General features: G+C 43.0%; 1 protein-coding gene across 1 annotated transcript; it reads right to left on the reverse strand.

Annotated features, from left to right (window-relative positions):
- Window positions 1–760: 760 nt before the first annotated feature.
- Window positions 761–17,636, reverse strand: PRSS46P (serine protease 46). Its single transcript, XM_006200726.3, has 5 exons — window positions 17,497–17,636; window positions 14,561–14,738; window positions 14,121–14,380; window positions 13,170–13,333; window positions 761–1,182 (listed from the first exon to the last, which is right to left on the reverse strand). Exons 1-5 carry the CDS (start codon window positions 17,576–17,578, stop codon window positions 928–930), a joined length of 939 nt encoding a protein of 312 aa, XP_006200788.1. The 5' UTR covers window positions 17,579–17,636; the 3' UTR covers window positions 761–927.
- Window positions 17,637–17,849: the final 213 nt, after the last annotated feature.

Consider the following 17,849-nt stretch of genomic DNA (forward strand, 5'->3'; position numbering starts at 1 on the left):
GTTAAATCAAGTCAGGACAATCTAACTTTTGCCAGGGCCTGCTGTCTTGGGAACGACACTAGGGCTGGTCATTCAGTGCTCCAGTCTCCTGCAAGCCATATCCACCACCCTCTGGAGCCCTTAGCCACTGTGAACCTGAGGCCCACCAGGTCTGAGGGGCCCCCACGCTACCTTTCACACCGTTGGCAGGGCTCTGCCCTCACAGTCTGGCTAGCTTGGGCTTGTCCTTGCTCTTCAGAGTTTGATGGAGGCCACTGAAGCAGCCCAGGAGTTGAGGATGCAGTCACCTCACACAATCACCCAAGCAGGTACTCTGCCTTGCTCCTCCCTGCCCCTCATCATCACCCACCCCTGCCAAGGATGGAAGAGGAACCAGTCAGGTTCTGTAGGTGATATGAGGGGTTGGGAGAGGTCCACAGGTTCCGGTCCACAAGTGCAGGTCTGGTCATTGTGAGTTTCGTGGGAAGAGGCCAACCCTCATAGTAAGACCTGAGGGAAACCATTGGTCAGAGACCCAAGGAAGGGCCATGGGGGCCTGGGGATTGCTGGAGTACTGGGATGACTAAGCAGAGAGTGGGGATCACAGAATCCAGCTCTATGTTTGGCTGAAGAGGAAACTGTAGCCCAGAAAGGGAAACACATTGAGCACAAGTACAAGGAATACTGTCGGGGAGGCTTCCCTTGAGAGGACAGCCAGGTCTCTTGGGGGTGGGGAGGCTTTGAAGGGTCTGGCCAAAGTCAAGAATGATGACTTCAGTGGTACAAAGTTCAAGAGCATCTTCATTGAACTACTGAAAAAACAGTGGCTCTGGGACCCTCCCCCAGGGTACTCTGCCTGATGTCCTGTTCTCTGCCAGTCTCCACTTCTCCTGAGGATGGACAGAGAAGAAGAAACAGCCTCCTGGGGGACTGCCCTGGAAACATCACTCACAGGAGCCACAGGGAGCCCAAGGAGAGCAGCAGAATACAGCCGGTGAGGAAGACTGGGCTCAGGAAGGCGGGCCCAGCCCTACTGACGAACCTCACGTCACCGATCTGCTTTTTGATCCATTTAGTGAAGTGGGAGGTGCTGGTGTAGAGGCCCGGGAAGCGGTGCTGGTTGCAGCTAAAGCTCCAGCTCATCACCCCCATTTGAATCCAGGTTTTGTTCACTTGGCAGACAAGGGAATTGCCAGATTTACCCTGCGGAGGGAGGGAGAGAGGGAGGAAGGCATAAGGGAGGCAGCAGGAGAGCCTCCCTGCAGGTCTTGGATAAATAAACTTGCACCTTCCTCGGCCATATCCTTAGCATGAGCTGTGTTAGGCCCGTGCTGTCCCTGATAATGAGGCTATGAACCTGCTCTATGACATGGAAGCACTGCATGGGGCCCATGCTCAGGATCACACTGGCCTCTCTTCATTCTCCTGCTAACTCTCTGACCGTAACCCTGGTTCCCTCCTCTGCCCTCCCTTTAAATCATGGTGGGCCTCCAAGGTGTTGCCTTTGACTTTCTTCCTTCCTACAATCCTGCTTGCAGAATGAGCTATTTGAAATGTAACCTTGCCCCCAGCTCTTTTTGTACAAAGCAGGTATGAGAATAATATTTACAACGCATACGTCAAAAGGTAATAGCTGTTATTTCTGCTGGTGGTGGGTTTATGATTTTTTTAAAACTTACTTAAACTCTTCTGTGTTGCTGAGAAGTTTTAAAAAATCAGAAAAACAGCTTGCACCTTCCTTTCCTCTCTCTATCTCTCTGTCTCTCTCTATATATATGTATTTTAATGTAATCCAAGATTTGTAAGACATAATCTATGAAGACTGCATACATGTAGGGAAAAAATGATAAAATTATCCCTAAGAACATAAAGGAAGACCTACATGAATGTACAGATATACCGTTGTTCTTAGAGGAGGCAATTTAAAACAATGCAAAAATGTCAGTTCTCAGCATTTGGCTTCCTGCAGTATGGAAGACTAGATCTCTATCCCATCTTGTTGAAGATAACTAAACGTGATTTTTTTTTAAATTATCATTTTAAATGCATGAGTGAGCTGGCAAGAATATAAAGACTCCTCAGAGTCCAAAACCCAAGGGAGGGCTGAAACCCAGAGAGCTGTCAGCAAAGCCCAGAAGATGGCTTTTGCCCCAAAGCCATTGGCCAAACCTAGTGAAACTGAGCTTTAGTTTTCACAGCCTCATTCATGAGTGCAGGAGACAAAAGGCAAAATCCAGGGCCTGCCCAAGGAGGGAAGCCTAAGAGGAAATCTACAAAAAGCTAAACCTCCCAAAAAGGACCACACCTTCCAAGTGAGGATAAACTGAGAACCTGCCCTCATGTGAACTTGCAACTTGAATTCACACTGTCTGGGTGGTTCAAAAAACCCAGCCAGGAACGTCACTTAAAGCAGTCCTGGGTTGGTCTTGTGCCCAGGTATCTGGCAGAAGCAAATATAGATTCTGTCTGAAGGAACCCACTTTTCAAGCCACACTTTAGCAAACTCCAACAAAGAACACTCTACAGAACATGTCCTCACTCTTAAAACATCACCCTGCACACAGGGAAGTTGAGGCACCAAGAGCAGATGCCAGCCAGCAGGAAAACCAAGAGCTGCATCAGAGCCTTCACAGTTTAAGATTTGGAAACTATCACATGGAAGCCACGAAGTTTCCGGTAATGCACTATTTTGTAGGCTTGGTGGTGAAGGTATGGGCGTTGGTTGTACTATTCTTTATTCTCCACACATATTTTATAAATATTCTTTTATCTATTCAATAGAGGGTAATACAATAAAAAATCATAACAATGTCAGTTCTCCTTACGTTGACCTCTAAAGTTCAAGCAATTCCAGCAGGATTTTTTCAGGACCCTGACAGTCTGATTCTAGAACTGATATTGAAGGATAATAATAGTCCATGAATTCTTGGAACTTCGTAGCTTTGTTACTTGAAGTAGAATAAACGTCTACAGAAGGTTAAAAAAAAAAAGTCCACGAATTCTATGACAGGTTTGAGAGAAAAACAAAGAGTAAATGGAGAGGTTGGGGGCTTGAGATACATCTAACCAGAGAGTTAGAAATATTTCCAAGCTGTAATTATAGAAACCATGATATTAGCATAGAAACAGAAAAACAGACCACTGGGGCAATAGAAAGCCAGCCTGATGCCTCCAGGTGAGGAGACTTGCCCCAGAAAGGGTAATGTCTATGGGAAAGGAGGTCTCTGTTATAGATGGTAGGGAAAGTGATGGAGAAAAGTGAAGTTGATTCCAACCATAACAAAACTCCAGAGGAAATAAAACTCAAAATGTGAAAAGTTAGAAAGACAAGCTAATTAAAAACACAGGGCCATGACTGTATGACTTGGGATGAAGCCTATGTTTTAAAATAAGATCGAAACTCACAAACCTCAAGAGGGTAAAGGTGTTAGTCTTAATTACATCATAATTAAAAATATCTGTTCTGTGAAGGACACCAAATCTCATTGAAGATAGATGATGAATTAAGATAGGACACTTGCTCTGTCTAAAACCAACCAGAGGTCAATGTTTAACATATCTAGGGAAATCCTGAAAATCAGCAAGTAGAGAAAGAGAATTGAGGGAGATCTGAGGGTTTCCATGTCTAGGCGATTACCCAGTTGCCAGCTCCCAGTGCCCAGACCCCCATGCTCCAGGAGTACCAGAGGAAGGAGATGGAGTGGCGCTTGGTGCAGTTTAAATCAAATCCATTTTTAAATAGAGACTTATAATATGACAAGGTATTTAATAACTGAAACTAACTGAAAATAATGGGCTTTACCCAAAATGATGTTTGGAGAACAGAGGAAGATTTGACATAGGGCATGTGGGGGTGATGACTTGAAAGAATAAAACCGTTTAATGTGAATTCTCTAACAAACTGAGATTCCACAACAAACAAATACAGTAGGGGAATGTAGCACAATATCATTTATGCAAATTAAAATACACATATAGCAACACTATGTATTTTTCAAAGACACAGACATCTTTAAAGCTATCTATTAAACAGATTTCAGTAGGTGCCTTTTGTAGGGACAGAAAATGGAAGATGAAGGGGAAAATCAAGCCAGTGATAATCAAGACAGTAATGACAGTGTGTAGGTCCTTACCTGAGAGATATGGTTGACGGGACTCTGGGAATCCAGAGAAAAAGAGAAGTCAGAGAGAGGGGGAGAGAAAATAGAAGAGAGAGAGAAAGATCTCCTATGTGGACATTCTCTTACCACAGTGAAATAAAACCAGAACGCAATAACAAAATGTGAACCACCTCATCAACAGAAAAAAAAAAACTTTCAAAAGTGTTAAGGAAAAACAAAATTAAAATCTACAGCTAGAGTGTAGAAAGATAAGAATTCCATATATTGCAGAGCCCATGGGATATGGGCCTGAATTGCACACAGAAGAGTCTTGGTCTAAATACTTTTAATATCAAGAAAGAATGAAAATAAGTTATTTTTATTGTCAATTATTTATCACTGCACATTCAGCTGAAGACGCTTGAAAAAGAATAAAGACACAAAGCAGATGTCATGTGTTAGAAAACAGAAAAATCATAGACTTGAGGGAAAAAAATCAGTAAGAGGATAGATAAGCACCTTCTAAGTCCTACCAAGAAAAACTGAAAGAGAAGGAAAATGCAAATACTTTGTGGTATGAGTAGAAAAGAGACTAGAATCACATCCAGGGAAAATACGCTTTCTCAGAATCTGAAGAATGTTTATAACTCCCTCTTTATGGATTTAAATTCTGGCTGAAATGAATAATGCCCAAGAAAACACAAACCATAAGGCCAATAACCATGGACAAAACAGATTAAAATATTGCCCAAGAACTACTCCTTCAAAGGAAAACAGGCCTATAGGGTTTCACAGGCAACTTCCATCCAGTGTTCAAGGAGCAGATAATTTATGTTATATCAAATGTTCCAGAGCACAGACTAAGCTTCTAAGTGAAGCATAGTCCTGATTCTGCAACTTAACAAAGGGGGTGCCTTCCTCAACACACCTTAAATGGAGCCCAGCTTCACTGGAGGAAAACAGAACGCAAAGGTTGCTTGGATTGTGTCTCACAGGACTGCTGTTCCTGGGCCAGTACCTCTCCTGGGCCGTGCATCAGCACTGTCCTGTGCCTGGCCCAGGGCCCAGAACAGGGTGTCTGTTGGATGAACAAATAAATTAAACATGTTCTTAAAAAAGGTATCATTAATCTGAATTCAACAGATGAATGAAATCAAAGCATACCATGACCAGGGAGGGCCAATCCTGGCTGGCAGGGTAAATGGACATGAGGAATCTGTTCATGGAACCAACTCAGCACATTGAGTTAAAGAGTAGAGTCATCTTGATAGCTGCAGAGAACACATTTTATGAAGCAAGGCATTCTTTCCCCAAATCAAATGCCACAGTGAAACTGAAAGGAACGGCTCTCTCCCTGACAGATGATGTGCCACATCAGCACTGAGCTTCGTGGCGAAGTGTGGGAAGCACTCCGAGGAAGGTCAGCAACAAGGAAAAGCAGAGCTACAATTCCAGGTTGCTTTGGGGGAGTGGTACCCAAAATAATGAAAAAAGTAAAAATCATGAAAATTAAAGAGGCAAAATCATCATGAACTGCAGCTCCTATATGGGTATACACCTGGAAAGCCCAAGAGAGCCAACTGAAAACTCTTGGATATAATAAAAGGGTTCGGTGAGTGAGCTGAACTCCCAGATGTTTTCAACAAGAGGATGAGTCTGGGGGATGAAAATGAAGCAAGAGAAAAGGAAGGAAAGTTCTTGTCCTGCTAAGGAGGAAACTGTAGACACTGATTAACTCTAGATATTAAGTCAAGTTTAAATGCGTGTGTGGAAAATATCAGGTGACCAGCAGTAGAATGACACTGAGATATGACAACTTCTAAACCAGTACAGGGGAAAAGTGGAGTGGAAAAAAAAATCAAACCAATACGTAAAGTGAGGGGTTAAAAAAGCATTCTTCTTGGTAAATAGATTAAAGGAAAGCCTCCCAAATATGTTGGAAAATATAGTATTCACCATTACACTGTTTATAAGAGACATACCTAAAACAAGTTAGCACAGTGTCTCCTGGAAAGACAGAGTAATTGTTCTGGAATATGATTCTTGATATTGCGATAAACAAGAAAAAGAAATAAGAGGCATATATATTGAAAAGTAGGAGACAAGTTTATCATTGTTTGCAGATGATATGTCTCTGGACCTACAAAATTAAAGAGAATCCACTACATCCAAGAAGGTTGCTTATTATAAAGTAAACACACAAAAAATCAATACATAATACAAACAGAAAATACACTGAAAAAAAATAGCCATACTGCTCATAATAGAGAATTTAAAACACCTAGGAATAAAGTTAAGAAGCAGCATGCCGTCACTACATGGAGAAAGCTATAAACTCCTGCTCTAGGGGTATAAAGAAATAGAGCAAAATAGAATCTACTTTCCCTAAATCAATCTATTAATTTCCACCAAAATCACCACATGATTTTTTTAAAACATGATACTAAGATTGTTCAAACGACAAACAGGAAAAAAATGAACACCTGGAGACTAGACAACAATGCCACTAAAAAACAAACAGGTCAACGGTGAAATAAAAAACAAAATCAGAAAATATCTCGAGACAAAGATTGTTCAGTTAGAATGAACATGGGAGAACAGCCTGGTAAATTCTTTAAAAGAAGAATAATGAAGGAGGACTTGCCTTACCACATACGAAAAGGAATTAGAAAGTTACAATAATTTAAAAAGAGTGGTGGTGGCATAGGAATGAGACTGCAAAGGGCAGAAATAGACCAAAATAAGATGAGACTGTAGAATATAATAAGCAGGGCATTTCTTAATTCATCGCTAAAAAAACCCCTGTAAGTATTCAATAAAAATCATTTATATAACTGACTACATTTGGAGAAAAATGAAACTGGTTTCCTCTCACACCCTTCCAGATGAATCAAAATTTAAATACTTAAGGAAAAGAATGAAGAACATATATGAGTAAAGAATTTTATAATCCTAGGGTGGGAAAGGTATTTCTAAGCACTGCACAAAAACTACAGTCATCAAGAGAAATAATGATAAATATGAACACATCAAAATTTTAATTAACTCTATGGTAAAAAATCCACACCAAAAAATGGTAAATGATGGACAAGTAGGGTAAAATACTGTAATGAATTTTACAAAGGATTAAAACTTCTGGTTCCCAAAGTTTTTTTTTTTGATAACTTTTTATTTTGAAATAATTTAAGACTTACAGAAAAGCTGCAAATATGATATTTTTACCCAGGTTCACTAACTTAATGTTTAACCATATTTGTTTTATCTTCTCTCTCTTCCATACATATGTGTATATACACATATTTATGAACCACTTAAAATTAAGTTGAAAAAGACACGATGTTCCTTTACCAGTAATTACTATAGCATATAATAGCCACAGTTTTCACAAGTCCATAAAAAGAAAAGTAGTTTAATAGAAAAACATGGGCAAAAGACAGGGAAAAGTATAAATGGTCTACTGAACACAGCAAGCACCTTCATCTGAACCCCCTTTGTCCCTTTAAAATGTATTTAAGGGGTGAGTTCTTTCCCTGACCCTGGGTAAAAACTTGAGCACAGTCAGAATGTTTTGCTAAGATGATTAATGTAATCATAATCACTATGATTACACTGTCACATAAACATCTCAGTTCAGAAATCAGAATATCCTTATCCATGTAATAATCACAAAGTTAGACTTGATTTAAAGTTACACTTCCCCCTACTGCTGTCTAGGGCTTTTGGCATCAAGAGGCTTGGGAATGAGGAAGCAGGCTCTGTTCTCTCCTCTTCCCTTCCTTCAGCTCCCGCTTCTCCTACCCAACCTTGCTGGACAGTCTTGTGAACCTACCAAGGTAAAGCAGGGGGGTAAAGAGGCAGGAGAACCAGCCTACCTCTCTCAGCCTGGGGGAGATTTACAGCTGACTGTCCCCTGACTTCAGGGGGCACACCTTATACTGTCTGAGTGATCCTGCTGAAATCCCTCCCAGGAGAACAGGCAGCTCTCACCCAGCCCCTTACAGGGGAAGGGGTAAGAGCACAGGAGCAGCTGCTCTCTCCAGAGAAGCTCTCACAAAATCACCTCCATTCTACCTTTTTGACCCTTTGATACACACATGTAATGAAATGTCAGTCACACAACTCTGAATCCTGACAGATAGTGTGTCTGGATGCCTTTGTTAATACTTCCTATTTAGCATCCTGTTACACAAGCAATTTACAAAATTGCTCAATTTTATTCCATCAGAGCAAAAATAAATGTTTTATCCTACCAAAAAGAGAAAAGTTAAAATAAAAATAATACCTAATGCTAGTGATGATGTGGGGAAATAGGCTCTCATATACTGTTGGTATTAATATAATGGAACAAATTTTTCATTGGGCTAATTTATCAGTATCTATTAAAATTTTAAATGTGCATAAACTGATCTTGTAATTATCCTTCTAAAAATTTATTCTAGATAAATACTTGAACAAATGTACAAAGGTTTATGAACATGGATTTTTACTCTAGCATGATAGAAAAATATTGAAATGAGCTCAAATGTCTACTGAAGGGTTAAATAGCTTATGACATAGCCATACGAGAGAATTGTTACTCAGTAGTTAAGGAGAATGGAATATATTTGTAAATACAGACACAGAAATAGTCTAAGATACATTTCAAGTAAAAATTTTAAAGTTAGAGAATAAAATGATATTACAGTCCTTGTTAAAAATCAAAATCCTAACATTTATTTAAGGTTTTATATATGTATTGAAACAAATGTTGGGGATATAAACTACACAACTTAGAGTGGAAACTTCTATGTAGTTTGATTACAGAAAAGTGCCATTTACTAATTTCTGCATTTACATACTACTTTTTTTAAAGGAAATATGTGTACTTCCTTCCAATCACAGAACATAGTATTTTTTAAAAAGATAGTGTAAATGGAATCACAACAGTACAACATTTAAAGATGCATCCACAGTTTAATAATTAAAAGATGATTTCAAGGCTTTAAATACTTCAAACACAAAACTCGAAAGAGGAAATCTTTTTACTCCAGAAGACAGAAACGGAAAAACAAATCAAACCAAGAAAAGCAGAAGAAAAATTAATAGAAATAGAAAATAATGAAATAAACATTAAAAATTTTAACTACATACCAGGCCACCTAACAAGTCTCACCATATTTTATATACTAACTGGTGTCACTGTAGAATGAATTTTATGGCTATAGGGAAACAGAGTTGGAAATCCACAGCAAAAACAAACATGCAAACATGCAAATGTAAAAAAATACATTTCTAATTAAGTCACAGGTCAAAATGAAATAAAAGTGGGAATTATATAAAATATTTAGACATAGATGATAATAAAAACACTATATATTAAAATATGTGGCATTAAGCTAAAGCAATATTTAGAGAGAAATCTGTACCTTAAATACTTGTATTAGAGAGAAGGGGATCAAGATGGCAGAGTAAGAGGTCATGGAGTTCACTTACCCCCACAAACATATCAAAAATATATCTACATGTTGAACAATTCTCATGAAAAACTAAATGGAAACTGGCAGAAGAACCCCTATATGACCAAGGCTGCAAGAAAGATAGGATGGGCATAAAAAGCATCAGGTCAGAACTGTGCCCCTGGGTGGGGCCTAAAAGGAAAAGAAAGACCACAAGGGTGGAACCTCACCGAGGGGAGTGAGTGGGTTGAGCCACAGACTGGGTGTCCCAGCACTAGGGTCCTACACAGAGGAGACAAGCCCGCTTGGCTGCTGGGAGAACCGCTGGAACAGAAAGGCTGGAGATGCCTAGACTCCACTCCCGAGGAGTGCGCTGGTGCTGGCTTACCAACAGACAGAGTGGACAGAAGTCTGCTCTGGCGGCTGCTGCCTTGCTGCCTCAAACTGGGCAAACACCCTGGCCTCACCCACTCAACACCACAGCTTGGCACAGGATCTAGGGCAGCCAGGTCCTGGGAAAAGACTCGATCTAGCGAGGCAGAGGCAGCACAGGGGTCTGGGGTTTGGTCCAGGTGGGGTGGCAGCGGCCATTGTTGGCACTTACTCAAACAGCCCAGAGAGGCAGCCCAGACCTCCAGTGGCATCACAGCCCCTCCAACCGGGACAACCAACACCATGATCCCCACTCCCAGCCTAGCGAACACTCCCACCCCGCCCACTGCACACCACAACATAGCCCTAGATGTGGGACAGCCAAACGAGAAAAGACCCAACCTTGGGCTGCATCTGAGCAGAGCCCAGAAGTCTACACAGGCAGCACATCAGACCTCTGTAAGTGCACAAGCCTCACTTACCTCAGCAGTCCCCTCCTTTGGGGCAAAAGCCCCAGTGCAGGGAGAAGGAAAAACATGCACTTAAAGGGAACAGAGCCTGCTCTAGGCCAACCCTCAGTGCTTCCTCTCCAGCAATTTGGGAGCAGACCTCACCCTTGACAGGGCAGCCATAGCCAGGGAGCAGAGAGGGAGTCCCACCTTACACCCTGCACTGTCTCTAGCTCCTCCAGCACCTGCCACACTCCCTGTCAAGGTGACTGTAGCCAGCATCCCCCGAGGAAAGACGTGGCTGGTGTCAATGTCAAAACCAGCCCTCACACCAAAGGCACTGGGTACATGCAGTCTACACTGGGATGCTCCTGCATAAAAACCTTCCTTAACTTAAAAGCTTTGCACAGCAAAGGAAACCACTGACAAAACAAAAAGACAACCTACAGAATGAGAGAAAATATTTGCAAATGATGTGACCAGCAAGGGGTTAATATCCAAAATATATAACAGCTCATACAACTCTATATCAAAAACCAAATAATCCACTCAAAAATGGGCAGAAGACCTGAATGGATATTTTTCCAAAGAAGACATACAGATGGCCAACAATCACATGAAGAGACATTCAACACAGCTATTTATTAAAGAAATGTAAATCAAAACCACGATGAGGTATTACCTCATACCTGTCAGAATAGCTATCATCAAAAAAATCAACAAACGACAAATGTTGTCGTTAATGTTGGAGAAAAGGGAGACCTCGTACACTGTTGCTGGGAATGTAAACTGGTGCAACCATTATGCAAAACTGTATGAAATTTCCTTAAGAAACTAAAAATAGAGCTACTAAATGATCTAGCAATTCCACTCCTGAGTATATATCCAGAAAAAGTGAAAATGAAAAAATAAAAAAGATACATGCATCCCAATATTTGTAACAACACTATTTACAATAGCCAATACATGGAAGCAACCCAAATACCCATCAACAGATGACTGGCTAAGAAGATATGGTATATAGACAATGGAATATTACTCAGCCATAAAACAAAGAGTGAAATACTGCCATTTGCAGTAATGTGGATGGATGTAGAAAATATTATGCTTAGTGAGATAAGTCAGAGAAAGACAAATACTATATGATACCACTTATAAGTGGAATCTAAAAAATAATACAAATCAATGTATATACAAAACAGAGTCACAGATATAGAAAACAAAATTGTGGTTACCAGAGGGAAGAGGGAAGTATGGAGGGACAAATTAGGGGTATGGGCTTAACTACTATATGTAAAATAGATAAGCAACAAGGATATACTAGATAGCACAGGGAATTACACCCTTTATCTTGTAATAACCTATAATAGAATATAATCTGCAAAAATGCTGAATCACTATGCTATACACCTGAAACTAACACAGCACTGTAAATCAACTATACTTCAATTGAAAAAAACACAAAAAATATTTGCTTTCAAAATGAAAAAATGTATGAAGGTGTCCAGCTAAGAAAATTAATCCCAGTATATATAGAAATTTGATTTTATGAGAGAAGTGGTGACAGACAGCACAGGAAATGGTTTTATCAATGAATGGCACTAGGACAACTGGTGGATCATATGTAGAATTAAATAAAAATAGATCCCTAATTTATACCATTCACAAAATAAACGTATGTGGATTCAAGACCTAAATGTGGAAACCAAAATTCCCAAACTTTCAGAAAAAAGAAAACATAGAGAAATATCTTTATAACCTCAGGAAAAGGAAGGATTTCTTAAATAAGCATAAGCCAAAAAGGAAAAAAATGAACATATGTTTGAGTAAAATAAAACCTAAACTGCTGTCAGCAAAGGACAGTATATACAAAAATGAAAAGGTAAATCAAAAACTGAAAGAAAATATTTACAATATATACAATGAACATAAAATCAGTATCCAAAATATAAAAATATAATAAAAGTGAAAAGGCAAACAATAGAAAAATGTGTAAAATATCTGAACAAGTGACTCACAGAAGAATTATGAATTGTGAACAAACATAGGAAAGGGTGCACAGCTGCATTAGTAACTGGGACATGTACACACAACCACAATGGGAACTATTTCTCTGGTTCTCACTCAGCAGAATGCAAAACACTGTGCAGTCTGGCAATACCAAAAGTTGGCAAGGACATAGAGCAATGGAATTCTCAAACACTGCTGTAAGAATATAGATTAATACAATCAGTTTGGAAGACAATTTGGCAATGACGATTAAAGATGAAAGTATGTACAGCCTGTGACCCACCAGTTTCTTGCAGGATGGACCACGTTGAGAAATTCTGGAACATGTAAATAGGGAGGTGTGTGTAAGAATATTCAGAGCAGCAGAGTATGCAATATGAAAAAATTAGAAGCTACCTCAATGTTTATAACAGGAGAATGAATAAATTGTGGCATATTCACAAAAGAGAATGTTGTAGATTGAGCACTTAGTGAATCAGAGCTGCATGTATTGATATGGATAAATCTTTAAAATGATGTTGACTAGAAGATGTAAGAAGCAGAAGCACGCTTACAGAATGATGCCATTTATGCAAACCTGGTTCTACCAGCACCTGGCCCAGATCTGGGCATGTGACTGACATTCAGAAGTGCTCAAATACCCTGAGAGGTACTATCATTAATTATTGTGGACAGGAGCAAAAAATATTTGCACCCTTATTTTACAGATTGGGGAAACGGAAGCCCAGGGAAAGGAGATTTTCATAAGGTCTCCCAGTGCCATGTGGAAAGGAAGGCATGACCTCTGAGAGTCCCCTTCTTGCCCTGGTCCAAACACTGCGCACCTGACACATGTCCATGCCCCATTGTGAGGCGGCACACATCATGTCATTCCCGATGAACTTCTTCTGGTCCTTTAAGAAGAGGAACTTGTACTGTTGATGGCAGATCTTCTTGTTTATGATCTTGACAGCCACCTCCTGAAGACTGTAGGAGGGCTGTGGGGTCACTGGAGAGAGAGAGATCCTGCCACATCATCCCTTCCACTCTTTGGCATAGTTCCATCTTGGAGTTCCAGATTCGCAATGTGGGAGGCAGAGCCATTTCCTGGGATGGTGATTTATAAAGGCCCCAACCCACAGCCTGACTTTTGAAAAAGCCCAAGCTCAGTAAAAATTCTAAGCAAAAGTCCCCTGAGGGGCTCAGACCAACATGCAGGCACTGAATGAAGCCAAGGAGAGACTGCCCCAATAATTCAGGGTCCATGAGGGTGAGTGGCTGAGCACTGCTCCATGGCTACTTGGGCAAAACCCTAGAGCCCGGAGTGAGCAGCCCCTGGAGGGCAGGACCCCACAAAGGCTCCTCGATTCTAGGACCTCAGGGTGGCAACAACAGGGGACAGGAATTAGTGGTGCTCAAGGTAACAAGTGTGTACAATGGCTGCCCAATGCCTAGGTACCTCCTGAGACCATCGCTTTTGTTCCACCTGCAGACAAGGAATCCCACTAATAGCCAAGGATTAATTTCCTACCATGCTGCAAGGTGAGAGCTTGACACTGGATTTAACTTAGCTTTGGGAACTGAGGTCCATACAAGCCATGTGTGTGTTTTACACTAGGACACTGTGTATATCTTTCTATCAACAGAGATCAGGATGACATGCAGCACATGTAGGTGCTCAGGAAATGTTTGCTGATAGAGTGAATAAGTGAATAAAATAATGGACAGAGGAGCCCGTGGTGGAGTTGTGTTCTGAAGAGGCAAGGGTCTTGGGACCTCTGCCTGCCTTCACTTACCTTTTGCATCTGTTCGGGCCCACCCGATCACCCAGCACATGGATCCGAGAGATGGCTCGAGTTTGGCGGTGGGTAGACAGACAGGCTGGATGAGGGGGGACCAGGAGATGGAGTCTCCGAGCTTCAGAAGGGCAATGTCCTGGGATATGAGGTTGTTGAAATCCTCATGAATTGCAATGTGAGTGACAGAGAGCTCAGTGCCATCTTCGGAGATGCGTTGAACTCCTACCTTCACAGAGTATGCTTTGGGGTCTTTGGATCTGCAGGGCCATGGGTAGGAGCAGACCACCAGCAGTGAGGTCAAACGTGGTATGGTTGGAAAGACACAGGCTAAGCACAGGGCTACCCATCCAGGACCCTACTTCCAGATCCCCACATTCAGCAAGGCTTCCCAGGCCAGAAAGCAAAGCCCTGGAGGCTGGCTGGCCACCCTGACTGACCTGTATAAGCAGTGTGCAGCTGTAAGGACCCACTGGTGGTGGATGATGGAGCCGCCGCAGATGTTCATGCCCATGAACAGGATGCTCACCTGCCATGGCCACTTGCCTACCTCCACCAGCTTCCCCTTCACATTCTTGCAGGAGATGTTAGTCTGACCACAGGTCCAGAACCAGGATCCTTAGGAAAAGGGTAGGGGGTGGGCCATGCCAGCCCCTTGCAGACTCTCAAGCAGCAAAGGGCAGCTCTCAGATTTCCATATGCACATGTGGGGAGGGGCTTTTCCCATTACCCCCAAAACAGCAACCAAAGGCAGGAGGAGACTGCTATGAAGAGAGACTCCAAACAATGGGGATCAGACAACCCCTCTAAGGCTTGTTACAAGTCACCAACCCAGGATTCATCCCTTCCCCTTGTTTACACAAGCAGATACTTAGGGGAGGGAAGGAGGAGAGAGAATCATCAGAGGGCTGAGTTGTCAGTCAAGGGCTAAGTGATGGGGCACAATGAGCAGGACTGCTAGTCATTTGTAGCCAGAAAACAATGGACAACAACGTCACATTGTACAACTCCAGGGCCGGCCTTCACAGACTACCACCCCTGGAGGCGCATCCTCTGTGACCAGACCAGAAAGTGAGCAGAGATGCTTGTCAGCTCCCTCCCTGCCTCTCACTAGCACTGACAGCAGGAGTGGGAGGAGGGGACACTACACTGAACTGGACATGATGGTTGCTATTTTGAACTGGACCATCTTGGACTGGTATTTGATAACCGAATATCACTGAAGACAGGAAAGAGAGAAATTCTACCACAAAGGTTGGCGATCAAGATTAAAGACAAAATAAAAGGTTTCTTATGCAGAGCTTGCTGTCAAGTTTGGGCTGGCCAAGAAGTTGTTATATGTCATCATGGACCTCCTCATGCAGGCAGAATTGGGTATGTGTTTACACTGTCTCAAGCAGACACGGTTCCAGAAAGTGTTTCCCTAGGCAGTTCAGCATACAGTGCCAACCAGAGCTTCAGGGACTCAGCAGCAGCAACCAAGGCTCGTCCTCGTCTGGGGTGGGGGTGGAGGTCTGTGGTGGTGGTGGAGGGGCCCAACAATAAACAGACAAGGCTAATAATCTATTGCAACCAATACACATGAGCAGAAACATCTACTGGGCCTGACTCATGGAAATCCCTCAAGAGGGTCACAAACCATTGATGTCTGGGCTTGTTCCGCCATGCCCCAGGGCCCCGGTACTACCATTAGATGTGGATCGTGGGTTCCCTTGCCACACACGTCCACGGCTGGTCATCTTTACCCTCAACCAGTGGCTCCCCACAGGGATCCACAGGCACCAGCACAAGCCCCAACACTTCCATGGAGTTTTGTCTGCCTCGGCCTCTCGTTGCTCCATTCTTGCCCATATCTCTGCCCATTGGCTTGCTGTCTTACTTTCCATCTCCCCTAATGGGGAGCCACATTTCCAGCCCTTCTCATATGCTGTGTGTACCTTGTTTCAGATCACAGCCTTCTCCAGTCGAGACCTTGGGAGCAGTGAGGGCTTCCAGAGCCTTGCCCTTTCATTTCTTACAAAGCTGAGGCCCTGGGGAGCTAAGGTCCCGCAGGATGAACTTCCCCACTTAAAAAGTTACAGCTCTAGGAGGCAGGTTTGGGCTTTGCCTCTGTGCTCCACACCCTCAGTGGGTTCCCCAGTCTCAGCAAATAGCATTCTTCACAACTGCCACCCAGGACAACGATGACTCTGATTTCCTTCCCCAAACCCTACACAAGATTTGCAGGATTCAGCCTGGAGATGCCAGCACCAGGTACAGCAGCTGAATTTGGGGGGCGTCATGATAGATTATTTCGGGGCATGATGTGTTTCAGATCAACCCTGTCATAGGCACAGTGATACCATTCCATTCTACTGGGGACATTCAGTGGCTCAAACAGATTCCACTGCAGACCACCTCTACCACTTCTTGGAGTCCCAGAGTCTAAGCACTCTCACTCACAAGCTGTACTCTGACATCACCGCCTGCACTCACACGTGGTGATGGGAACACCTGTCCTGGCTCGTAACCTCCATCCAAGGTCACAGCCCTCCACTCCCACATCATCACAGGCACAGCAGTCGGCCATGAGGAGCAGCACACATCCTCAGCACCCGCCAAACGTCACAGATGCCTGAGAGCAGCGCAGAGCAGGACAGCACTCATTCATCCACTCACTCATTCAACCAGGCACTGGTCTGGGAAGAAGGGTCACACAGTGGGGGAAAAGGATAAAGTCCCTAAGTTTGGGGACACACCCCTACTAACAGATGCCATGTCAGCATGTTTTCTGCCAAGTGGGAGAACAGGCAGCTGGCAGATGACCCGAATCAAAGCTATCACCACAAAATTATATATGATTGATTACAGTGGGCGCCCTAAGACGTTCTGTCACATGGGGTCCCAAACTTTTTACCGCCAAGGAGTCTATTGAAAACTGGTATTGAATCCTGGCTCCACAAGCACTTTGTTCTCTGGGACTTGGGTTCCTATTGTGAAATGGGGATACTGGTAAAGCTCACTTCACAGGGTGCTGAGACATAAAGGTGTGTGGATGAGCCTTATGGGGTGAGCAGTCATCCATGTATCTCATTGTCCTCATCACAAGTCCTGGTTCTCCTAGACTGTGCCTCCCAAACAAGCTTATCCATTCCACAGATGTTAGTTTGTTCCCATTTTTAAAATAAGGCTCTTCCCTCATGTTCATGGTCACCCCGCAAACAGGAACCACCTTGCCACCGTCTGGGTCCCCAGGCTTGGCACACCATTCAGTCTCATGAGGAAGCACCCATCAGGAAACAAACAAATGGAGGCCCTTCAGGCATGAAGACAGCTGACACAGGCACCCAGGCAAATGGATCCCTCCTGCCTCTCTCCCATGTTCCCAGAGGCCTACCTTCAACATAGAGCCTATTGTCAGCTCTGGCAGAAGAAAATGGAGATGTAAGGCCCTGAAGATCTCCTGACCCACATGCCATAGCAAGAAGGTACACGGCTCTCACTGGTCCTCGTAATGGGACTTGGGGGCAGGGTGGGGCAGGGCATCTCCACTGTGCGAGAATTCTAGAACTCATGGTTTGTTTATGCAGGGTAGCAGCTGGGGCAGCAGCAGGATGCCAAGGAGACAGTGTGGTCATGGCAAGGCCCTACCAGGACCATGAGGTGATGCTGTTGCCAGGCACGTCTCTGGAATGGTGCTTCTGGTGCCTAGTCCTGAGCCTGTGACAGCAGTTGGTGGCTGGCCTGTGA

This window comes from Vicugna pacos, chromosome 17 (assembly GCF_048564905.1).
Source record: "Vicugna pacos chromosome 17, VicPac4, whole genome shotgun sequence".
Lineage (NCBI taxonomy): Eukaryota > Metazoa > Chordata > Mammalia > Artiodactyla > Camelidae > Vicugna > Vicugna pacos.

Excerpts from the sequence above, each read along its gene's own strand:
- PRSS46P (XM_006200726.3), bottom strand. The coding sequence starts at position 17,578 with ATGGCATGTGGGTCAGGAGATCTTCAGGGCCTTACATCTCCATTTTCT. Across the intron at positions 14,739-17,496 it reads CAATAGGCTCTATGTTGAAG|GATCCTGGTTCTGGACCTGT; the intron begins GTAGGCCTCTGG and ends CCTTTTCCTAAG. Across the intron at positions 1,183-13,169 it reads GGGGCATGGACATGTGTCAG|GGTAAATCTGGCAATTCCCT; the intron begins GTGCGCAGTGTT and ends CTCCCTCCGCAG.